Genomic DNA, 27,184 nt, shown 5'->3' on the forward strand with positions numbered 1-27,184 from the left:
AAATAATAACATAAATAACTTTTTAAAAGACCTAAAAAAAAAAAAAAATGCTAATCCTGCACCGTTCTCAACATTTCAAAATACAACCGCTGAGAGACAACACGCAGATCTTTATTACTGACTTTTCTTTCTCTAACATGGCAAGATAGAAGATGAAAAAAGAAACCGAGGATGGAATTTGACTCCAAAATATATTTAAATTATAAATTTAAAACAAGTAAAATATTTGTTTATTTTCATAAATTTGCTTTGTAATTTGGCTTTCAAGTGCACTTAATGCATATTTTATTTAAAAAAAGGTATATATATATATATATATATATATATATATATACACACACACACACACACACATATAAGAAAATAATATTCTGACAAGATGGAGAGATAAAGGAACCAATCAAGTTCATCAACGTTTCGTCTTTATTTCAAGACTTCTTCGGGATGATTAAATAAAAAAATAAATAAATAAATAAAATACTAGTACAATATTTGAAAATATACTTGCAAAAAGGATGTCTTCGTTCTACTTCAGAACAAAAATGTTATTGGCATTTCAAAAGTTTTATAACATTGTGGATTAGGTGATTCTTTTTTAATGTCATACAGCTGTTTATATATTTAAAAAGATATGATGCAATTTATGCTTTTTTTTTTAATGAATGTAACCGTTATAATTCAAATGAGGATGTGTAATTGAAATGAAATGAGTTTATCTTTGTGTTTTGGCATTTATTGACTGATCATATATATTAAACTAGCAGGGGAAGGGGGCTTTGCCTGGCCTTAAAATACACTTAAATATGATTTCAATTTGTCCAGTTTCATATATATTATTATAGAGTCATGATTTCAAAAGTAAAAAAAAAAAAGTATTTAGGTGCCATCAGCTAGAATTGAAACCGAAACTAGCATTCAAAGCTGGTGATGTTACCACCATGCCAACGTGACACACATAAATATAAAGATTAAAAATAAACTAAGATCAATGTGCAAAACGTTTAATGATTTTTTTTCAATTTTTACCTATTTTTGACCCCATAAAAACAATTTTAACTCATTAAAGATCCATAAAAGAATGGCCTGTAAAAAATCCAATCATTTGATGCCCCTAGTACTGCGCTGCTCTGCGACTTAGTTTTGGAGGAGATAAAGTATGAAAATATGCAGACAGACAGACAGACATATATAACCGTTTATATATTAGATATTATAGGTAATATTTATTATGGTGTAAGTGAGTTAACCTGTGTCTAAATTTAAATTTTGTTCTTTTAATACGAGTTTATTTATTAAAAGCAATAAATTGTAGAAAACTCTGTGCCGTTTAATTGTGTTTGAGTTTGTGATAAACACAGATTTCAGAAGTCTTTGTCGAGATTTGAAATAAATTTAACGATTTTTGCTTGTTTGAAATTAAATGCATTATTCTCTCATTCTTTGTATCTTAACTTAACAGTAAGAAATGTCTCGAAACAATCCTTACCAACAGTTGGATGATTTGATGTGATATATTTTCTTTCCTCGGGAGAATTTGCTGTTGCTATAACCTGAAATGAGAAAAATGACAATTTATTCGGAATGGATTTGCAAAACAAAATATAATAAAAGTTTGAATAAAATTTGATAAAATAGACATTTTATATTTAAATTTAACATTTAATCTGTTCAATCTTTTTCAAAGTAACAAATAATAATCAAGATGAAGCAGAGTTGAGGACATGTGCTGCATGGAAAAGAATGACATGATGAATATGTAATGCAAGTCTTAAAATGACCTCCGTGGAAAATTAAACCCAGATCGTATAGGAAGATGTGTGCAGAACAGGAGACTTTGATGGTATGGCCACACTGGAAGAACTGATGAGAGTTCCTGGGTCAGTAGATTTAAAACAGCCAAGGGAAGACCAAGGAAAACATTCAAGGAAGCTATAAAAATGGACTTGGGAGAAAAATGAATAACTAAAGACCTGGCAAGAGATTATTTTAATTGTGTTTTGCAAAAAAAAAAAAAAAAATGGTGTTTTCTAACTTTGATTACTCAGTCGCCATCTTGGATTTTTCATGATGTGATAATGACTTCTTTTTTTTTTTTTTAATTTTCTTCCTTTGAAGATTGTAACGCTGGGTATGGGGCAGCCAGACCAGCTGCAAACATTGTCCTTTTTATTGAAACCAACCAAGAGCTCTTTTTAGTATCCTCGTTGTTCCCTTAAGTGCAATTGTCTGGATCTCTTTTTTACTTAGTTCACCAGGAATATTAGTTAGATAGGACTTCAGGTTCTTCTTCATAAACCCTGTGGCACTTATAATAACTGGTATGATTGATATCTCCTTAAGATTCCAGTTTCTTTTCATATCATACATGAGACTTTGATATTTGGTCTGTTTCTCTCTTTCAGCTCTGTTCAGACCGCCATCATTAGGGACACTCATTTCAACCAAGGTTGCAACTCTTTCTGACTTATTCCATATAACTATCAGAATAATACTTCATATCATAATGAAGCCATACTTACCATTTTTATGATGTTTCTACTTAAAGCCATTAAAATGAAACTAAAGTATGCTAATTAGTTCATAAGTTACCAAGTGAGATGGTCATAAATACAGCCATCTGAACCTTCATGGTATTATGATATGTTCAAAATCTCATCATAATATCTTAAAATCTGAAGATGTAGCTTTTTAAAGATGGGTTAGTCTATAAATTGTGCAAATTTCCTACCGTTTTCAGTCACAAGCTTATATGCATTTGAATAGGATTGACTTAAGGCAAAATTGTCCAATGAACTACACATTTGATACTTTGAATGGTCATAACTCCAGTTCTAATGGGCCGATTTTAAAAAACTAAAGATATTATTTATTTGTTTTATGCTCTTCTTTTCAATAATGCTTGATTTGAGTTTATTTGATGTAAAGAAAAAAACGGTGTGGTATTGTTAATTACAGAGCATATAACAAATAACTGACAAAAGTCTATATTCCAAATTTCAAGATATTGCACAACAAAACAGGTGCTGTCAAGAATTGGGCATGTCAATGTACTTAAAGGAGTAAATTGTAAGATGGTCAACATCTTGAAATTTGGAATATAGACTTGTCATTTATTTGTTTATATATATGTTTGATAATTAAACTACACAGAAATTTCCACGTTTCATTCTCATAAGAGACCATCAGACTAATGCATGGAATTTATGTTAAAGGTCTTTTATATATATATATATATATATATATATATATATATATATATATATAAATAAATATATATATATATATATATAAATAAATATATATATATATATATATATATATATATATATATATATATATATATAAATAAAAATTACAATAAGTTTACCAAGGTAATCAAAATGGTAAACTTAAAATATATTATAAATATTAAAGAGTTAATATTTACAAGTAAAGTAATCTCAACCAGATGTAAAAGCTCAATAAAACCGAAAAGGAAATAGAGCTTATAATATGAACAAATGATTAATCAAATATTTAAAAGACATCTTGAAAAAGAGTTAAAAACATATTTAATTTTAAAAAGGAAGCACAAGATAAGTGGATAGTCTTTAATCCGCGGAGTTTCGAAGAAATACTCTCCTCATCAGAGGGCAGGAATTAGCAAAATGCGGGATCGGATTTTGCATGTAAAAGTATTTAGTGAAACTACAAGTAAGTCACAGATCTTACTTGGTTAAAAAAAGGGGTGAGGTAAGGGGAGTAGGAGGTAAAAGAAAAATGATAAAAAGATTTCACATGAACTTCGAAACTCCGCGGATTAAGGACTATCCACTTATCTTGTGCTTCCTTTTTAAAATTAAATATGTTTTTAACTCTTTTTCAAGATGTCTTTTAACATGTTTTATTTATCATTTGTTCATATATATGGTATTAAGTTTGCTAACTAACCAATCAGATTCAAGCAAACTTAATACCACATGTATATATAAAAACATACACTAACATCAACATTCATTGAACTTTGCTCTCTCCAAAGAATCTAAGGGATGTAACTCTTCTCAAAATATCCTTGAGGCAAGCAAGATGAGGGCAAACATCGATTCCTTTTATTAAGATCAATTTTAATATTTAATCCTGATTCATATTTTATTTTGTTACTTCCCTTTATTTTACAAACATGGTTTGAAAAGCTCGTATGATTGAGAATTTTGAAATGCAGCTGCTAGGGATAAAAGTTCTCATACAAACTGGTTATGCCCATAAAAAAAATTAAAATAAAAAAAATTTAAAATAAAAAAAATAAATATTCCACTGTGACGACTACAAGTTAACAAGACTTCCACAATACTTCATTACCTTGGCTCCCCAACTCAGTGCCAACTGAATGACAATATTGCTAAAAGACGTTGCCCCGTCAATCACCAAAAGTGTGTCTCCAGCGCACAGCCGACAAAGGCAATGAAGAGCTGTGTATGCCCGGACGCAGTCACCAATTCCACAGGCAGCATCCTCAAAACTTAACATTTCTGGCTTCTTTACTGAATAAAAGAGAAAAGAAAGAAAAGTATCATTAAAAACACAAAAAATATGTCCATGGCGACAAAACTTTAAAGCTGAAGGAACATTTATTACAAGGAGTCAGATATTAAAGTGGTCAAGTTAACTAGTGCTTATAGTAGCTAGTGCATACAAATCCCTCAAAATTATATAGTATTGAGCATCACATATATGGAAAATGAGTTACGTATACCGTTGTGTTCCCCAAACTCTCCTCTACGCAGAGTGCAGGTCGGAGGTACAGAATACATCTGACAACGCAGTCAAAATCCAATGTTTATGAAGGCAACTTTTGTCACAACTGGCTGATTTAGAGGCTCTGTTCTCACCTTTGTACCCCAGTTCCTGCACGTCTCTTATCTCCATAAGTGTTCTAGATGAACGAAAAGCTGTTTTTCAAGTCATGGAAGAAAACCCGATCTCACAGGCAACTGCAGCTGTCAGTGAAGAATCTGATAACGCTGATGATCCGGATGATCGGAATGGATTATGTGGACACCAACATCAGCGCAGAATGACTAAGAAGCAATGTGAGTGCAGTAAAATTTTGTCTCGTTTCTGTAACTTAATTATTATGTTAACAGGCAATAACAATGCATTTCATTGTCACTGTTCTCACAACTGTCATGTTGAAATGAACATCTGATAGATAAGGTGTTACATTTCATGTTGAATGAACTGTAAACGAATATCTCTGTTAGTTCAAGAGATACAATGGTTACAAAATCATGAAACTTGGAACCTATTTTCTGACATTGTTTAAAAGTGGTGCTTAGTACCGTATGATTCTGGGGGTCTCATGTTGCCAAAGATACACAAGTTTGGAACTGAATTTTTTATAGCCATCCAACACATGTCAGCATGTAAAACAGACATTACACAGATGATGATGATTAATGTATCCATTAAGCCAATTATGCCCTTCTTGGATAACGATGAAGAAAAATATAACTAAGCATCTTCTATTATATAAAGGGAAAATGTCTGTGTTTGTATTGCCCCTAAAAACATTTGTCATCCACATCAGACAAATATGGTATTGTTAAAAAGTGCAATCTCTCAAAAACAAAATATCAAAACACTGGAAAAAAAAAAATCATTAATTATTTTGTGTAGAAATGTCATTTTGTTTAAAGGGCGTCACATAAAATCTTGCTTTTGATGTGGTTTACAAACCACGCATGCACGAACCATCATTACGTTCTTCCGTTTTAAATAGCTAAATTTGCGACGTTATAACATCTGTGTTCTCCTGGGTCCATCGATAACATATTCACTTATTAATTTAAGTTATGCAAGTTCATGCCTAGCACGCATCAATTTTTTTTTTTTTTTTTGCTTACAAAATTTTGCTTTCAGTGTCGCTTCTGGCTGATGTCACCCAAGTCCAGTTTTTTTTTTTGTTTTTTTTTTAACGACATAAGCAATGTCGGGCACCTCCCACTAGTAATAATTAGAAAAGATGAATTACTTACCTATATCGTACTCGTGAAAGATACAAAATTCAGCACATCCTGGACTGAGGTTATCGAGAGGTAGAATACCTAAAGATAAAAGGAAAGAAAACAAAATGAATATAGAGAGAGAGAGAGAGATGAGATGATTCCAATATTTCCCCCCATCCGATTCCAATACAATTACCGATTCCAAACTAAATTACCAATTCAGATTCCTTATAAATCTCTTAATATTTAACTATAAATATTTCAGTAAAAACACGTTAAATGTGCATATAATTTCTCGAAAAGAAAAAAAAAAACACTTGTGGGGGGTGATTTGTAGCTTTTAGCTTTATTGATAGTTAAAAACTAATAAATATTTATTATTTTATTATTACTACCAGCAGTGGAAGATTTTATTACAAACAAAATCAAATAAAACAAGATAAATAAAGGAATCGTTTTTGGCATCGGAAAATAGGCACACTTTTTTTAAGATTCCAATACCACCAAAAATTCCGATTTTTGATTCCCGATTCCAATTAATTGTCCCAACACTAATATATATATATATATATATATATATATATATATATATATATACACACACAAACACATACATACATATATGTGTAATGGGCATTCCAAAAGTAATGCCTCCTATTTTTTCTGTGCTCTAATGGATCAGAGGAAATTGCAAATTACATTGTTATAATAACCGAACTTATGCATTCATGACTTGAAAGTTTAATCTCTCTCTTGCAGATATTGACGGTGTGAGACTAAGAAATTAATCCTTGTCATGGACATGTGTCAAAAGCAGAGATGTCTAATTGAATTCCTGGCAAATATACATGGACAATGGTGGTAACTATGTAAAAAAATAAATTCTGGAGCACACACAGTTGCTTATTTTAATGGTACAACACCTGTTTTCATAGTTCTTAAACTTTTTGAGTTAAAAAAGATAGGTTAATTTTTGGTATGATCCTCGTGTGTGTGCATATATATATATATATATATAGATATATATATATATATATATATATATAAAAAATTTAAAAAATAATCTACGTACATGCATGTTTCCAGATAACTACCTCTTGTCAGCATAACTTGACTGTGTCTAGGAATCGAACTCTGGACCATGTTTATCACAATCCAAATAAATTATAGGCAATTTTCTAAGAAAAAGGAGCTTCGAGGTGAAGCTGCTATTTAACCGTATTTATTGTTAAAAAAAAAAAAAAAAAAATCAAGAAATAAATATATATATATATATATATATATATATATATATATATATATATATATAATAGGACAACAAGAGTATGAAATGAAGACAGAACTATATATAGGTAGATATAGAATGGATCATTTATTGAATAATGGAATGCAGGCAAAATTTGGGGGATAGGAGGGACTCTTTATGCCAGGGCATTTCGAAGCCTATTGCTTCTTATCAGAAGAGTAGAGAAGGTGCTAGGTAGCATGGGGGAGATGCGGCGTCTAGCGTAAGGTTCATTAGGGATGAAAAAAATTTAGAGGAATTATAGAATGTTGGGGGGAAGTATTATTGAATTCTAAATAAATAAGGAGAAGCTTATTATATATAGTATGATATATAAGAATATATATGGTCTTTAACATAGTATTGAGATTAAAGGGGGTATATGTATTATGGTTAAATAGTGGGTGTATTGTTGCTGTGTATATATATAGGAGAGAGAGAGAGGGGGGAATAAAGGGAGGGGGAAGAAAGAGTGAGAGAGAGCTTCTGATATTGTATTGATAACCTCTGATATGTAATGTATTTTGATTGAAATCCTTAGACATATTTTCTCATAGAAATATGATTATCAACCTATAGCAAAGTATGAATACTGACCCAACAGGTTATGGGTGATTTAGGTATAAGTATAGAAAAGGATCACTTACCGACAACAGCATCTCCAACTTTGAACGTAGAAGCACCTTCTCCCAGCTGAGTGACAATTCCAGATACATCGTGACCAACAATATACTGTTTTCTTCTGTCAGGATATTTTCGGAATAATTTTTCGAGAAACTATATGGAAAAAAAATTTTTTTTTTTTAATTTAAAAATAATTTTTTTTTTTTTTAATTTAAAAATAAAACTTTCTTTAAATTTTATTTTTAAATTAAAAAAAAAAAAATGTATTTTTAAATTAATTTTAAAATAATTTTTTTTTTTTTTTGTTTAAATTTAAAAAATAAAAATTTCTTTTAATTTAAACATAAAAATAACATTTGACAACATTTCTCAAATGACATTATTGGATATTTTCAGACTGTTATGTCCAATGCAATTATTTATTCATCACTTTTTAATGGCTATTCTCATTTTCGGTAATCAAATATTAAGCAACATGTCAATAATGTTTCAACAGAAAAAGAGTTACGAAAAATAATTGTTCAATAATTGCTCTCCAAATAGAGGTACAGAATCATTATGAAAATAATCTATCAATCAGGTTGAGAATTCTTCTGACTACTTCCCACCAACCATTTTGTTTTTGCTAAGATAGCATTCTTTCTATCTGCAAGATCTAAGTTAGCCAATATAGGTGTGTTGCACACTGCCAACCAAACTTTTTTTCCGTAAGAGGATATCATACATAAGTTTTAACTTTTGCCTGAATGTCTAACAATCTGAAGCCTTTTCTATCTCGACAAGACTGAAGTAGGTGTTTTTTTTTTTGTTAGGCATTTCTTCCAGCTGATATTTACTGCAACTTATAACTCCACATTTTTATCCAGTAAATGATTAGCATGTCAGTTGTGGTACAGCTGAATTCCAGAATTAACCAATTGCTGAAAACCTTGACACCGATACTTCAGTGTATATGCCGAAATTACTTAAAAATCTTGAAAATCTAACAGAAAAAAGTTTTCAGCTTTTTCGGGCCATTAAAGATAAATTTTTACAGAAATGTCTACATTTCAATACGTGATTTGCCCGTTAACTCCAATTAACCCTTAGGTTAGGGTTGATGGGTAGATCATATATTATGTCATGACTCATAGTCTTTCTTTTTATTGCCCATTACCTCCCCTTTTGCTTTCTTCAACCTATGGCCCTTCACTGCTGGCACCAGTGTTTTTATTTCCTTGTTGTCTATGGTGAGACCGGCACAAGTGACTAGTGATAGACCACCTCAACACTTTTTCTTGACGTTGGGTCTTCACTACAAGTTTCCTAATCTTCTGTCTTTTTACTGAAACTTTAAAGTTATTGCCTCAGTCAAAAAAAAAAAAAAATCCTGCTCACAGCTTACTCAACGTCTTATCACCCTTCTTTCCTTTTTCGTGTTCTGTCCTTCACAATGCCAAGTTCACATAAATGCTGACGCCAAAATGACAATTATGCTCTTTCTTTTATTTAAATCCAACAATATGCAAATACACTTGATTTCGAAAAATATGAGGTTTATTCCAAAAGCAAAGCCTCCTATTTTTTTTAACTAAAAAGTTGAAAAGCTATGGAGACAGGAGTGGTACTATTAAAACAAGCAACCTTTTGAGCTCCAAAATTTATTTGTCTACATAGTCACTACCATTCTTAATGCACTTTGGCCAGCAATGAAAGATGGTTGTGTATGAGCGTCCAGAGAAATTAGGGTTAGTTAGTGTTAATGGGTAAATTATATATTGGAACAGTATGGGTTAGGGTAGATCATATTTTGGATTAAGAGGTTTGAAAGTCTATTCGAAAAAGAGAATTAACTTTAACTTCAATGGAAACGTTCAATGGATAAATATTACAGAATTAAATGAAAATAATCGAATTGTTACTCCAGATAACGAAATTAATTAACAAACATCTTATTTCTTTTTTGTGTTCTGCTCTTCACAACATCAAATTCAACTTAATCAAATGCCGACTCCAGTGCGAATTACGTTTTCTTTTATTTACAAAAATCCAACAAATGTAAACCAACTCGATTTGCATAACTACATATCAGGACTCCTTGTCCTCGATGTTAAAATATTACAAAATTAAATGAAAATAATCAAACTTCAGTCAAATAAATAAATTAAACAGTTCACACTAAACGTCTTATTTCTCTTTTCTTTCTTTTGCACTCTGCTCTTCACAGCATCCAGTTCAGATTAATCACATCTCGTACATGAAGTTTTTGCACAATTATAACGTTTTAATATTGATATAAAACTAGATGCAGTCGTATATTGTTCTACTGAAACTCGTTCACAATTAAAAGATTATTTTCTGTGTTTTAGTTAGGAGTAAAATTTTGCTGAAAAACATTTCTATTATTCAACTTCTTTATTTTTAATCAGATTTAAAAAGATTCTTTCTCGGATCCAATTATTTCTATATATGTAATTATTAAGAAATTTTAAACTATTTAAAGTTTTTTCTCATGTATTGCTACTATTTTTAACCTACCAGGTATGTACATAATCAAGTTTTTGTGCAATCATAATGTTTTTAATATTGGGGTAAAAAAAAACAAAAAAACTGGTAATTGTGGCACATAAATAACTGAGGAGAAAAAAAAAAGTAAACTTTGACCTCATCTAACAATTCATTTACACAAATGACAGATAAGAAAAATTAATTTGAATTGACGAGATATTGGAGGAAGATTATATGCGCCTGCAGAATAAGAAGAGATACGGGTTCAGATTAAATGACCGCAGAGAAGCACATAAAAAGCAATCGTATATCAGCAAAGGCATAATTAAAAGTTAAACATTTCAGAGAAAATAGATTAAAAAAATATACAAAGTTTATCATAGATGGAAACTAAACTGACCTTGACACAATTTAATTATTTCTAAGATTGTTCAACATTTGAGTGACAATGTTATGTACGACGGGGGGGAGGGGGCAGTTATAAAATATATTTAAATATTTTAATTCATGCAGATACCGTATTTATTATTATGGAGCCAATTCTGTTGAATATTATATATATATATATATATATATATATATATATATATATATATATATATATATATAGATAATGATGGGATAATTCCAATATTTTTCGATTCCAACACAATTACCAATTCCAATTCTTCATAAATCTCCAAATATTTAATTATAAAGTTGTTATCCCCCCCCCCCGATTACCATTAAATGTGCAGATATTTTTTCAAATGTAAAAACACTTTTGTGGCGGATGATGAAGACTAACTTTATTGGTAGCTTAAAAATCAATAAATATTCATTATTATATTATTACTACTTTTTTTTTTTTTTTTTTTACTTCAGTCAAAGTTCTGACATCAAGCGGTCCACTACCTCGGACTAGCACTTGAACTCTATGTGAGATACATAGGTATTTGAATGTTCCATGTAAGTTCTTTATCTCTCAAACACTGAGTTAGTAAAGAAATTGAGAACATAATTTTCTTCACCCCAATTAATCATTTTCATACATTGTAGTATATCTTTCTTTTTGGTCTCTTGGTCTTACTGGATTCCAGGACAAGAATTTATCTAGTCTGGTGGAGTATCCAGCTTCATGCTATTACTTGAGCTAACATCACTTGGAGAAAGTGCACCATTCCTCGTAAAAGCTAATGTGGTTTAGTCATAGAAAGAAGATCTCAGAGCTGCGAATAATATGTGATTTTGAATATTTGGTCAGGGTTTACTTCTAGGGAAAAATATCCTCATGCCAGGTTTTTCTGGCAAACCCCTCTTCAGAGAGACCTTAGACACTTGAGGATAGTGTCTAGTAGGCATTCAAGTTCTCTCCAATTAGGCATTCAAAGGATTTTGTGTTAAACAAAATCAAATAAATAAAGGTTCAATCCTGAACGAAGGCAGTGAAAAGTAACATTCAAAACAGAGAATCAGCAACTATGTCCCAGAGCCTAGCTGGAGTCCGAACACGGTACCCCCATAATAATAATAAAGGGTTGGGTTCAAGACTCCTAACAAACGGTTTCCCAGTTCGATACAAAACACCTGATGAAGACCGGAGAGCAAAACGGCCGAAACGTTGTGACTATAACAACCAAGATGAGGAAGTCAGTCCGACAATCTCAATAAATAAAGGAACTGTTTCTGCATTGGAAAATAGGCACAAATTTTTCCCAATTCTCGATTAATCACCCTAACATATATGTGTGTGTGTGTATGTGTGTGTGTGTGTGTACGTGTGTGTGTGTGTACGGCACAATCACATTGACACACCAGTTCTTGCAAGATCAAAGTTAAGCAACATTGAGTCTGGCCAGTACCAGATGAGTGACCATTTGGGAAGGCTAAGCGCTGTATGCACCTTCCAGGAAGCTGGGTGTGGAGCCAGCACCCTCACCCCGAAAAAAGAACTCCTCACTACAAAAGCATCTACAAAGTTGTGGATGGCCTATGCTCCTTCAGAGGCTCAAGGCTATGGAGGATATATATATATATATTAGTACTGATTTCAAAAATTTGAAAAAGAAAATGCTTTAAGTGCCATCAGCTAGAATCAAAGCCAAAACATTTTCTGCTCCAGCTGTGTTCCCTACTGTTTGAGCTATCGACAGACAGAAAAGATTTAAAATTAAACCACTTCAAGCTATGAATGAATTTGCACATGTGCAAAAGTAATAGAAATATGTTCGCAAGTTGAAATAAACATTTTGCATTTCGACTTGCTGACATTTCTGTAGACATTATTCATCCATCCAAACAAAGATTTTACTTTTTTTTTTTTTCCAAAGGTGTCATTACTTATTAAGGCTCTGAGGCCACTTGAAGATAACGGTTAATGCGTAGACAGTAGTCAAAGGGAAAATGTCATAGTAATATTTAGTAGTGGAAATTTGGTAACTTAAAGGGACGACTTATCCAGAACTTGTTTACGTTGGACTTGAAGATGACCATATTGTAGCTGGTTGGATAGCAGGAAAACAGAACAGAGTTCCACAGATATGCAATTCTAAGAAAGAAGCTTTGTTCATGGAATCTATGTTTAGGTTTAGGCACAGAAAAAGAGTGGGGAAAATTATTGATAACGATTTCAGCTATACGATTGTAAAAAGAGCCCCTGGGGCACACCCAAGAGTTATTGTGAAGTATAGACAAACAAAATTAAATAGAAATCAGTTAGTTACAACTTTTCAGAAAGTTTTATAAAATTCAAGGCATCAATTTTTTTTTTTTTAATAAGCACAAAAGTGTCAATTTTAGCCATTTTAACCAAAAGGCACCCCTAGGGGAGCAACCGGAGTTTACCCAGAAAGTCCGTTCTGTTACTTTTTTAATGTTTAATGTTTGTGCAAAATTTAAAAAAATCCCAAGGCGTAGTTATTGAGAAAAGTGCGGAAAAACGAACGGACAAGGGTGAATTTATAGGTCCACCCCCCACTTTTGTCGTGGGACTAAAAATATATAAACATATACATACACCTAACTTTATATAGAGACTAGCAGACTGCCTGGCATTGCCCAGTCATAAATTATGCTTAAATATCATATTTTTGCAGATTTTGTATTTATTATTATAGAGTAAATATTTTATTGATTATTATATTGTACCCAAGATATGTAGTAATGATTTCAAAAGTAAAAAAAAAAAAAATTCTTTTTTTTTTTTAAATAACTTTGGCGCCATCAGTTGAAATCGAAATCAAAACATTCAGTGATCCAGCCTCTGTTGTTACCATTTGAGTTATTGCCAGATGAATAAAAAATACTAAATATTAAGTGACTTCAAGCTAAAAATGTATATGCGTGCATGGTCAGAAGTTAGTCGATTTACTTCTGCCAATGTCAATTGTTCTTTTGCATTTTTACTTCTTAGCAGCTATTTTTACAAGCTAAAAACAAAATCAAAATGTCACTAAATATACACATAGATAGATAGATAGATAGATAGATAGATAGATAGATAAATATATCAGTGCGCTAGAATGTTTTCATCTTGAATTCTAGGTAATTATGCACAATGTAGAAACTATGCATAAAAAGAATTAAGCCTGATAACTAAATGAAACCAATCATCTAATAAAAACTGAATAATTACTTAATGAACAATCATTTTTCAAAAGGAATATGAAAATTAGTTAACTTTCATGAAATCGCTCACATATCCATGACTGAGTATATCAAGAAGTCCGTTTTAATAATTTTTAAATAGAAAAAGTAGGTTTTTAATATCAACGTCAGAGCAGAAAAAAGACTGAACTTTATAAGTATAAGTATATGAAGTCAGATTTCTTATTGGTTTTTCTCCCCCCCCCTTCCCAACAGTTTGAATGAGCTAGTGCATAATTTATTTTTGTATTTTTTAGAAATAAATTTTTCGCAGTGTAGTATCTGTTCTGATGCTACACTTAAGTTTACCAAGTCAATATAGAGGAAACCCTTCTATACTAACGCAATTTTTATTTTTGACTACTGCCAGAGTGCCCCTTTTTGGGGAGCACATTAAAAATGACCTTGTGTCACATATCGCTGTTGTGGGGAAGCAATCAAATATCAATAAAAAAAAGTAGGCTTTAAATATCAAAGTCAGAGCAAGAAAAAAAACAACTCCGCTTCATAGGTATATAGACTTATATACTGCTTATAAATATGGTATCAAGCATATTTCTTATTGGTTTTCTTTGATTTGGTTGTTTTGTTTTACGGCATATAAACCCTTTTCGGGTTATTTAATGCCAAATCCAGTTAATTTGGAAACAGTATTCATGTTGCATTCAGTTATTTTATAAAAGGTTTTTATTCTTCAAGCTTTTTGTATCTTCAATCGATAGTTTGTAGTGTTTGGTTTGGTTTGGTTGTTTTATCGTGCATTTTATCATTTTTATTCCCTGGCTTGCAGAGCATGAATGAGTTTTGCAATGAGAGAGGGAAAAAGGGTTACAGTATTAATGTTTGGTACAACTTAAGTTAGGAAACCAGTCAGGAAATGGGGGAGATAGAAAGAGAAAAGGGAAATAGGAAGAAGGAAAGGGGGGGGGGGGGGAAGGTGGGTTGTTGTTTCTGTAGAATGTAAGTTTTGCAAAAGCAGAAAAACAAAAAGCATCAATGTTAGGTGCCTTTCGTCTCGGGAAGCCAATATCTTCAGACAGCCTGATCTGGTAGCACCAGATGGTTTTCTTTCAATTTTTCATGAACATTTCCATGTCAACTACTGTGCTAGAAAACTACTCACATCTTCCAGTTACCTGTATCACTACAAAGCCACATTTTGTCCATGCATAGAGTACTGTTGCCACAAGAACGTCTTGTAATAAGATTGGTTTCAAAACTACTTGGCCTTCAAAGTGTAGTATCTGTTCCGGCAGATACTGCAAGCAAAGACCATACGTGGGGGAAACACCACATATAAGACTTTGGTCAATGTAGGGGCAAGCCTTCATACCAATTGTCACTATCCAGCTCCCCTACTCCGCGGGGAGTTGGTCCCCATTTCCTCTTCACTCCTCACTTTAAAAATCGGCCTTGTGCCTAATTTGCTCAGTGGGGGAGCAAATAAATACCTCAAAGTGTAGTATCTGTTCTTCAGATGCTGCACTTCAATTTCTTGTTCTCTGTCAGTGAAGGAGAAATCCTTCACGACTGAGACAATTTTTATTTTTGTTCCTTTTCTCCACATTAAAAAACGACCCTGGTGTCTAACTCTGTCCCGTGGGGAGACATTGTAAATAGGAGAGTATTGTTGCCACATCTGGGCTGGTGCATCTACCACTAGTCTCTCCCTCTTAAACAGGGTCCCAAAAAAGTGTTTCCAACCTGATAGGTCCTGCACTGTCCACCCAGCTCCAAACTGACCCATTGACACAAGGTTGCATCTGTGCCTGTTTTACAAGTATCTTAATGGAATGTGCTCCAACGCAAATAACCCTAACTAACCCAAAATTCAACCCTTTTACAGTGGAAGTCTACGGATGCTGGAGAGCTGTCTGCTTTCATAGTTTCATCCCACAAACTGCTATATTGTCAAATTCTCTCCTGCTTCTCTAGCTGTACTACCTTGTAGAAATTTAAATGTAATATGAACAAACATCTTGCTGCTCAACTTTCTACGTAGTGTCCTTGTAGACAGGGTTCTAAATAATAACCCATCATGTTCAAGTGATAATCTGCCTTGTTTAGGTGAATATGGAAAAAAAAATACTGTATACAAATGTCTTGTACTAAGATTGGTGTCAATGAGCTCAAAGTATAAACATATTATTGACAAGTATTTGATATTTTGGAGATAAGGTATCATTAATTACAGGTTTCAGACTGTTTTTTTTTGGGGGGGGGGCTACAAAGGAGTCACCAGTTATCATGACCAATCAAGAATAAAGGTTAATGAGTATCAAGGAAGGTCAGTGAAACAATACTGTAATGATGGGTAGTGGTGGGAATTGGATAGAATTTTATTATTTAAGAGGATGGTTCGACAAGAACTTGTTTATATTGGACTTGAAAACAACCATGTTATAGTCAGCTGGAAACCAGCCTGTGGTACAGTTCCACGGATGGGCAGTTTGAGGAAAAAAAATTTTGTTCATAGAATTTGCATTTAGTTTTAGACACAAATACACAGATGGGGAAATTGTTGACAGTGGTTTGAAGCTCAATTGAATATTTACCTTAAAAATAATGATAGAGCAGAAATATATCTGCAAGGGCCTTTCGTTTGGATTGTTTGGTGTTTAATAACTAGGGCTGTGACAAAAGAATATTCTTTTCATTCTTTTGACTCTCGGGTATATATCTGACACAAACACTTAATCAAGTCAGAACCACATACGTCAATATAAAAACATAAGATATTAACGGATATATACTCAAGAGTCAAAACAACGAAAAAAATGTTCTGCTGTCACATCCAGCATCTAGGGTTATTTTCAGACCAAACATAATTGTATTATATTTTTCAAACAGATTTTATTAAACATGTTACACTATCTTATTGTTTGCATGTTTATTTGTGCTTTCTACCCTATTGGTCACTACAGGGTTGTTCTAGGGTCAAATGAGGGATTTTTATTGAAGCATTTTGGTTTATGGAATCATTCTTAGCTTGTAGAGGTGTTCCTGGTTTGTAGAATAGAGATGGGTATTGTTCTATTTTTAGATCTTCCAGTACAATCCAATCGTTTTTAGAAAACTTAATAAATCTTATTTGAAAAGTTTTTCAAGGTTGTTTACTTGGAAGAACCGGGATCTTATTTTAAAGCCTTTGTGTACAATTAGTATGTGTTTAATCGACAGAAGTCTCTGGCAGAGTATGCATAAAGAGGGGGGGGGCTTTTTTTTAACAGGTGAGAGTGTGTAATGAAGGTATGACCTATACATGGTCTGGCTAGGATTATTTCTTCCTTTTTCTGCTTCCGATATCCCAGTTGCCATCAGGGAGACTGGAGCCATCAGCTAACTGCTATAATACCTATGGGCCCTGATTACATTAACTATACATCCACTAGTAGATAGCAGGGTGGACATTTATGAGTATTGGCTGAATAATAGATTAAATGCAAAAAACAAAGTCAAAATTGGAACCCAATTAATTATTTTTGCTAAGATCGGTTTCTAAGCTAAAAGAAAATGTCCATTTACTATAACAATTCAATTGTTGACAAAGTGTCAACCCCAGAGGTTGACCCTGGCTAAGAACCAGGACGTGAGATAGCAATTGTCCTTGGAATGCATGGTGGATATGCAACTGTCTGGAACAGACAGTTGACCAATCACCTTCCAGCAAGAGTCGATGTGGCAAATGATTGGTAGATGAAAGAAACCAATCACTACCCTCAGTATATAAAATGCATGGCACAGTCGTTTTTAGTCAATGAATTAATGAGGCACTTAGACCTGATTCAAAGAAAGAGCTGAAAGGTGAAGGCTCTCTGGCGTAAAGCAGATCAGTTCTTCAAAGATGTACACATGAAAGAATCTACAAGACATCACAAAGATTTGTGAAACCTTTCAGAAGTAATAGCAGGACAGAAACCATCATAACTAATTGATAAGCAGCAAAAAGATATCCCCCCCTCCGACATTGATAAAGAACATTAGAAAGATTGAACGCATTTAATCCAGCTGATAGAAACCTCAGAAAAGTCAAAACTCAATTTTTTAATAACACATGGGAGCAAACTACCCCCACTGATCTCTATCATTCCAATAGAAAAGATGAAGATATGAATAGCAGAAAGAGGAAAGAAATGAGGAGGAGAGAAAATAACGGTGTCTGTCACTAAGCTTGTTAAATGAAAACATTAGTACATTCATTCTGTTTGGTCGTACTTGGCTCTAATATAGATAGAGAACTGCATTAGGAGTGAGATATCTACTGGAGTGGTAGAAGGATCCCACCATTTTCCCAGTGACCTTGGCAACAGATTTGATGTACATGTTCCATTTCAGATCAGGAGTAAAGGTCAATTCCAGAAGCTTGTCAAAACATGGAGCCTCCCCAAGACGAGAGCCATCCATTTCAATTGATACGAGATGCGGATCAGAGCGTTGATGATGCAAAGAGGTTTTGTAAGATAATAAAATGCGTTGTTTTGGAAGAACCATAAATGCAATTCATTTGCACTTTATTTCCCAGCATATGTGCTGCGTATTTAAGTGGTTTTACTCTCCACCATTTCTCTCTGTCTATAATTTTTACTTCGTCCCATAATGGTAGATGCTGGGAATAACCAACTGCTAAGTAGACCTAATATAGAATTCAATACGATATGGGAATCAGTAATTATAAACAATAGATAATACAGGGCGACCCAAAAGAAAAAAAAAAAACGGGGCCCAACTCTAATTAGGTCCCATTTCTTAGTGTTTTCTCCGAATGAAATGAAACTTTGGTCATAACTAGTTTATTATATTTAAAACATTACATCAAAACAAAAAAGCCTTTTTTTCTCCATTCTACAGCATATGTTCTAGATGGCCTCCATTTAGCTTTTGTTTTTTTGGGGGGTCACCCTGTATATACAAGTAATAAGTAAAAACATTAATATATACAAGTAATAAGTATAGAGTAGGCACCGCCAAAAATGGCCGCAAAATCAAGTTGTTGTTGTTTTTTAAAACTAAATTACATTTATTAAAATCCATTATTTCTGAGTAACTTTTTTTTTCCAGAAAGATAAAACCCTGAATTTTATCATATAGAAAACAGAATAATGTAAAACGTTTTCTACTATTTTTAATTCAATTTTAAATGTTAAATTTTCCCAAAAAGTTAACAATTGACATTTTTTGTCTTGCACAAAAAACGTATTTAAATATTTAAAAAAAAGGGTTTTTGAAATAATTAATTTATTTATTTATTGTCTAACTAAGATTTAGGATGATTTTCTAAGAGAATATGCAAAAATATTATAATATAAGTACCGGAATTTCAAATAATTCCACTTATTCATATAGGTAGCCAGATATTTCGCATCTACGTAGAGTTCAGATCGACTCTGTTTACGTTTTCGTTTTGATAATAAGAAAACTATGGAAGACCAAACAGGCCAAAAAAACTTATTTTTCAGTGACGAAAATTTCAATGTATTATTAAGCTGAGGCTGGCCAGTACCAGATGGGTGACCATTTGTATGAGTTTGGTTTTTAATGTGTATGTGTGTGGGGGCTAGGCCCCCCAAAATGGGGGGGGGGGGCAATTTAAAGCAGAACAAAAAAAAAATTATTTCAGCGCGTTTGGTCCACCGTAGTCGAAAGGCGGCAAACGTTTTCAAACGGGATCGAAAAAAATGATGCTATTTTTAACACAAAGGGCACAATATTTATCGAATGTTTTTTTTTTGTATCGATTATTCAAAGCATGCCCTGTTTAATAATGGTCATGCATTATTCGGCTCGCTAAAAAAAAATTGTTAATTTATTTATCAAAAATTTTAAAATGGCTTTTTTCGTATAAATATTAAAAAAAATTTTTTTTGTTTTGCTTAACTTAAATTAATTATTTTACTTAACATATTCACCGAATTTCACACTTCAAAACTCAAAAGCGGGATAATTAAACACAATCGAAGTTCTGATATTCAGACGTCAAAATAAGGTATGCAAACAATTTTTTTCTTTTTTTTTTTTTTTAATCTATAATTCTGTCCGTTGCAACAACACAATATGTTTTGTTCAGTTTCAGATGATTATTTTAAGCATATTTGTTCCCACTTCAAAACAAGGGGGGGTTTTGTAAGCAAAAAAAATATATATATAAATATCGTTTATGAAAAATAAGTACACTGTTATAAAGTTCATTCTTCTCCTAACAATCGCTGAAAATTTCGTATTGATCGGATAATTACCTGATTTTTGGAAGATTTTTAAAAAGACGGTCCGTCAAAAAGTACTGACCTGCCCCCCCAGCTTTGGCGGTGCCTAGTATAGAGATAGATATATATTAATATATAGCAATAATTACTAATGAATAGAGATATTTACAACTATTAATAAAAATAGGTTTATGGCTCCTAAAATTCGTACTAGAATTGTCCGCAAGGACCCGTGGCGCAGTGGTTAGAGTACTGAGAAAAATCAATTGTAAAAGTGATATTCTCCTGAACGTTGAAGGTTCAATCCTTAGTGTGGGCGACCGAAATATACATTTGCGAATTACTTAGGACCTCTATCTGACGAAACAAGAGCACGCTACCCTCGTGAAGTAAATAAAGGGTTCCGCTTGAAATTCCGTCCAAATTCCCGAGTTCGACAAAATACACCTGAAGAAGGTCGGAGGTTACATCGACCGAAACGTTGTGACGTTGTGAAAATCACACTCAAGATGAGAACAGTAGTCCGATGAATAATAACACAGAAATAATGAAACGCTTATCTTTTGGTGATTGCATTTCTTTCACTGACAATCTTCCAAAGCTCACTACTGAATGAAAAATATCTTTTCAACTTTTTTTTTTTTAATAAAACGAACAAAATTAAATTATTTAAACAATAAAAGTTTAATAAAACAATATACTCTTTTTTTAGCAAAGACTGTTTAAAAAAATATCTGAAGCAATTAGAATGTTTTTACCTCATTCAGGTGTATCGTGTCAAACTCGGGAATGTTTCTGTCGAACTCAGGAATTTGGACAGAAACATTCCCGAGTTTTACAAGATACACCTGAAGAAGGTTGGAGGTTATATCGACCGAAACGTTATGAAAATCACACTCACGATGAGAACAGTAGTCCGATGAATCCAAATAATACGACTAACCAATCTTTATCTCAAAAATTCAGAAATGTTACAACAGTTAAAAACTAATGGCCGCAGTACAATACACAGAAGCATGCAGACTGCTCTTATTTTGAGGCATTTAAAGTAATTCATTCTTTTCAACCAATTAACAAAAGATTAAAATGAAAGAAATTAAAATACATTATGGTGGATTAATTTTTTTTTTAGATCTTTTAAATTTTGTTTTAATATTTTACATTATTGCATTTTTGATTACAATAATCAATAGTAAAGAATTCCTATAAATTTGTTTTTCTTGTGTATTGATATTCATATTAAACCCCCTTTTTATATTTAGTTATTTTTTTTATTTAGTTATTTATTTGCTTCCCCACCAAGCAAATTAGACACAAAGCAGTTTTTTAATGTGGAGAGGGAAGGGGGAACCAGCTCCCTCTCGTGGGAACTGGATAGTGACAATTGGTATGAAGGGTTTCCCCTACATCGACCAAAAACTGATTGCTCAAGAACAATGGTCTGATCTGTGGGGGCAACCCCACATAGTCTTTGATTGCAGTATCTGCTGGAACAAATACTACACTTTGATAACAGAAAAAGATCTTGGCCCGAAGGCCAAGAAGAAAAAAGGCAAACCTTTTTTCTGTTTATTTAAAAACAAAATACAACTTTGTTATATATGAGTCGCGGAATTGCATTCATTTGCAAAAGATCCAGCTAATTTGCATATTCTTTTAAACATTCATTTTAATTAATTCCCTATTAGTTTTTGCCATTTTTTTATGGGATCATCTCTAGTTAATTATTACGTGTAATTATATTCATGCAGATATTCTACATGATTTATATTTGCATAACATTTGTGTAAAACGCTTATAGTAAACACAAACCTCTTTCTATATATATATATATATATATATATATATATATATATATTTGTGGTCTAACGGTTAAGGCACCAGACTGTGGTAAACATGGTCTGAGGTTCGATCCCTAGAAACAGTTGAACTACGCTGACAAGAGGTAACGACCTCGAAACACACGTGTACGTAGATTACTGTTTTAAAAATAATAAATAAATAAAAATGTTATATACGTCCAAACAAATTAAAAAAGGGTGACTTTCTAAGTAAATAAAAAAATGAGCTTCGAGGCGGAGCCAATATTAACCCTATGTATCGCTTGAAAAAACAACAATAACAAAATCTATATATATATATATGCATATATATATTTGTTTGAAAAAATTTGCCTACCAAAGTTTTTGGTCTACAGACATGAAACTTAATATATAAAATACTTGAACCCATGTGAAACTTTATATTTGGGTTTTAGCCGAGGAAAATCGGTGCAAAAGTGTGAAAATTAAAAAAGTAGAATTTCCCAGGTGAAGGTCAAATGACAGCATTACGAATATGCATGCGTAACGTAATAGCTATTGGTTCAGGTTTTAATTTTTAGCCTTGCAGCAAACATGTCTTCATAGTCTAGGCATAAACATTAAAGGAAAAAATAAATCATAAGCTAAATGGCTTGGTTTCGATTTAAAAACTTTAAATTATTGCTATATATTGAGTCTAATATAATGCAGATTTCATATTTATCAATCAAAATATCATATTTAAGCCTATTTTAATACCCGGCTATGACAGGCGGCCTGCTATTAAAAGTTGGTTGGTTGTTTTTGTTTTACGGTATATCAACCCTTCAGATTATTTAATGTCGAATCCAGTGATTTTGAAGAAAAATTTTTTTTAATAGAATATATTTGTTTTTTTTTTTTAAGTCAGTTTCTATTTAACCCATAGTTGGGACCCTAACAGGTACTACCACTCCGGGTCAGAGTGAACCTGGGAGCAATGACAATGGGTGGCTCCACGCTCCCCCAAAGCCCATAAGCTGGGGGATCGCCATTGGATATAGTTTAAGGTCATATCCAGGACCTTTAAATTTACCAAATTTTCATTACTAATGATTACTATATTGACCAACTTCTACTGTACACTCTTTAACCCTTATCCTTGAGTGGCCTCTGGGCCTTGATAATGTGGTGATGCCTTTGTAAAAAAAAAAAAAAAAAAAAAAAAAAAAAAAAAGTTACATAGAGACGAAAAACGCAGACATAAGTGGTCACAGAATTTTATCTATCATCTCAGATTCCCCAAATTCAACAAGATACACCTTTAGGTCGGAAGTTAAATTGATCGAAACATTGTAAAAATAACACTCAAGATGAGAAGAGTAGTCCAAAGAATTCAAATAATATGAATAATCAATCCTCATCTCAAAAATTCAGAAACCACTTAATATCTTCTAATTCAGTATGATCCTGCTCACATAATGTTTTCTCTTAAAATTAAAAAACTACAAAAAGTAAAACAACAATTCAATAAAACTTGAAGATAATTTCGTGTTACCTTGAAGTTGATAGAAGAAAGTCCACAGGATTTTACTTTCACTTGAACCTCGTTTCTTCCTGGACAAGGAATTGGAACCTGAGAAAATAAAAAGGAAATATTAATTTAAAAAAATTTTTTTTTTTAAATCTAAAAACAAAAAAAAAAAAAATAAAAATAAAAATAGCAGATACAAATAGAAACTACTGGTTCTACCAGGTCAGGTAGTCTGAAGATATTGGTTTCTTAACTGAAAATGCACCAAACATTCATAGTATTATTTTTTTCATTTCCCTTTGCAAAGCTCAATCATTTAAATTACTACTATATCTCGCGTACAATATAATAATTGGTAAATTCTTACGATGTGTCCCAGCGTATTATAAGCACTCCAACCTCTCCATGTTAAGAACGGTTTTCAGAATAAACACCCCCCCACCTCCCCATGTTAAGAACGGCTTTTGGAATAAACATCTCCCCCCACTCAACCTCGAAAGCCATTCTTAACACAAGGGGGGATGTTTATTCCGAAAGTCGTTCTTAACATGGGGTGATTGGAGGTGTTTATACTACGCTAGGGCAGGTCGTAAAAAAAAAAATACCTAATAATCAATAGAGTATTGGTTCTTTAATAATAAATATGAAATCTACATAAATTAAAATGTCATATTTAAATATTTTTATAATAAGGCAATGCCAGGTAGCCTGCTAGTATATATGAAGTGTTGTCAATAAGTTTCCAGACTATTCTTGTACAGGCATTTAAAATTGTCGTAGACTCTTGAAAATTCAGTATGTTATTGCTATACATCTTATGAAATGACTAACAAATTTTTATGATTTCAGGTTCAAATGAACAGCTACAGCAGGTATTGCAATACACCCTACTAAAGTCTGATTATCACCGCTGGTGAATTTCAAAAATGCAATCTGGACGTGAGGACACTTTAAAAGAACGATATGCAATAAAATTCTGCATTAAACTTGAAAAATGCAACAGAAACGTATGGAATGCTTCAAACTGCTTTTGGACAATCTTGCACAAATCGAGCATAGGGTTTTGAATGGCAAAAGAGATTCAAGAAACGCAAGGAATCTGTGAGGGATGATGAGCTGTGGTGGAAGTAAGGAAGTGAAGTCAGAACACCAGAGTTGATTGGCCAAATAAAGAATTTCATGGATAAGGACTGTCATGGTTTCTATAGAGACAATAAGTGCACAGTTTGATGTGAGTGTGGCAAAGAACTGAAGATGCAGAAGATTTGCACAAAGTTTGTCCCAAGAGTGCTCAGTTCTTATTTGACTAAAATGGGCATCAAAACAGTTCCTCACTCTCCCTATAGTCTAGACCTTGCTTCCTGTGACTTGGTTATTTCCTAAGCTCAAAGAAAACCTTAGAGACTGCCTTTATGAGACAACTGAGGAGATGAAAGAGGCTCTAACGAGGGTCATTGAAACGCTCGCACAAGAGGACTTCCAATGGGGGCTTCCAGAAGTTTTTGGAACAGTACAAGTGCATTGCAGCCGGAGGAGATTACTTCAAAGAGGATTAGAGTTTCATGTGTGTACTATCAATAAAAGTGGTCATACAAAAGTCTGAAAACTTACTGAAGGCACCTTGTATGTTTTTAACTGACAAACTTTAACTGGGACTTAATAGCTAATCCAGCGGTTAAAGCAGTTCATTGAAGATGTAATTTGTATTTAGTAAGCCTATCAATTCTATACTAAGAGGAACAAATGAATAATTTCACATCCACCTGTTTTAAGAAATAAAATATAATCATACCAAAATTAGATAATTATATCGCCAATATAGTTATTAACCACTACTGCAGTTTAACATCCAAAAGCAATTTTTTTCATTTTAACAGAGTTTTGTCCACACAATGTAGGAGTTAACAACCCCCTCTCCCATATTAAGAATGATTTTCTAAACTTGCTTAAGAATGTTAAACTGCAGAAGTAGCACAAATTGTCTTGGGTTATTTCATTATGAAAGCAGGAAACAAAGTACTCCTGTAGTAGATGTTTCCCTGATTCTACGTTTTGCTTTTTCTTGTTCACATGCCCCTATTTCAAATCTGTAGCAGCAGGCAGACATCAGTGGACTTTTTAAAATTTACTAATCAAGTAAAAAATAGCATTTTTACTTAATTCGAAATAAAAGTGATTTTTGCTTTTTTTAATTAATTTTATTGTGCAATAGTTGAAAATATGTTAAAAATTAAAAAAAAAACAAAACATTGTTAATGACCATTTTGGTGGGGGGAGTCCACTGATGTCAATTCGGAATAGGGGCATGTGAGTAAGAAAAAGCGAAAGTAGAATCAGGAAGATATCTGCTACAGGAGAACCAATTACTCTTCGAGACTTAGTAGGCTAGGGTACATTTTCAGATCAAATTGCTGACATCACATTCTGCCACCACAGCTGAAGGGTTAGGGTTGTAGGAGATTAAATAATGAAATACATTTCATTTCTAAATAACTAAAATAATTTTTTAAAAGAATAAAAAATAATTAACCTTTTTTCTGATTGGTCTAAAAACTTTTGGTTATTTGAAGCCGCCATAAAAAAGAAATAAAAGAACTGCCATCCGTTAGCATTTAAAGAAAGCAATTATTAACGATGAAGATACAGAACAGTAAAGAATGGATTGCTACATAACACCGTTGTTCCAACGCGGTTCGTGTTCTGCATAAGTGCCAAAGCGATTTAAAGTCATTTCCTGATCCTGATGAACTTGAAGAAAGAATCGAATCACTTTAATCATCCTTCTAATAGAAGGGAGTACCTGAACAGATAAAAACCAAGTGTATTAAGTTTTGTAGGCCTATCCAATTTCTTGAAAACCGTCACTAAACCTACAAGTTTTTTTTAACGGCTGAAATTATTAAGAGTTAAAAAATTTTTTTTTTTTATTAACTTTTCGCCAATTAAAAATATAAGTAATAATAATGATAATAAACGCTCGTTTTTTTTTAACAAAATTTTTTTTTTCTTTTCAAAAATAAGAAAAGAAAATTTCTTTAAAAAGCAGTGCTTGTGCAGTTTAAGGACCATGCTAAATTTGTGAAAAAAAAAAAAAAATATATATATATATATATATATATATATATATATATATAAGAGGGGTGATGCTTACGTTGGATGAGTCCATCCATCGTGGGATAAAGGAACGAACATGAGCAAAGCATGGCAATGGTATTCACATCAAAGGGGTAGGAGGATGGTAGGAGGTAATTAAAACCTAAAAATGTGTTCTTTTTTCCTCTTTCTGATGAGTTGAATTTTAGTTATCGTGGCGACTAGACCAGGCGTTTGACTTACTCCAGAAAATATTTTTCATACTGTTACTTTTTTGCAACCCTGATGTTTTCCTGCTTGTCTTAAAGTGTCACCCTTTGGCCAATTCTTTTTTCTGACAAATTTTAGATAATGTTTTCATGTTAAATTCAATTTTTATGGTAACTTCTTGTTGATTGAATTGTTAGATGAAAGTATAGAATAGTTAGCTTTTTAAGCCCACCCTGTGTTAAGAATGGTCAGTTATAATTTCAACACGGTCTGCAAACAATATCTCTAATTTCAAAGAAGAGCTATGGACTTTTACAAAGTAAATATTAATAAGTCCCTTAAATCCTTTTTTTCTCTTAATG

At 32.5% G+C, this 27,184-nt stretch overlaps 1 protein-coding gene across 2 annotated transcripts in view; it reads right to left on the reverse strand.

Moving 5' to 3' along the window:
- The window catches only part of LOC145247466 (ferry endosomal RAB5 effector complex subunit 4-like), a 67,742-nt gene that overhangs the window by 13,642 nt on the left and 26,916 nt on the right, over window positions 1-27,184 (reverse strand). For both annotated transcript variants that reach the window (XM_080109261.1, XM_080109260.1), the window contains exons 3-7: window positions 23,544-23,621; window positions 7,917-8,046; window positions 6,015-6,083; window positions 4,339-4,520; window positions 1,487-1,550 (exon numbers count right to left, since the gene is read on the reverse strand). In XM_080109261.1, coding sequence (XP_079965387.1) covers window positions 1,487-1,550; window positions 4,339-4,520; window positions 6,015-6,083; window positions 7,917-8,046; window positions 23,544-23,621 — 523 coding nt within the window. The remainder of the gene's footprint in view (window positions 1-1,486; window positions 1,551-4,338; window positions 4,521-6,014; window positions 6,084-7,916; window positions 8,047-23,543; window positions 23,622-27,184) is intronic.

The sequence above is a fragment of the Euprymna scolopes genome, chromosome 25, assembly GCF_053919585.1.
Source record: "Euprymna scolopes isolate OS-2025 chromosome 25, ASM5391958v1, whole genome shotgun sequence".
Classification (NCBI taxonomy): domain Eukaryota; kingdom Metazoa; phylum Mollusca; class Cephalopoda; order Sepiida; family Sepiolidae; genus Euprymna; species Euprymna scolopes.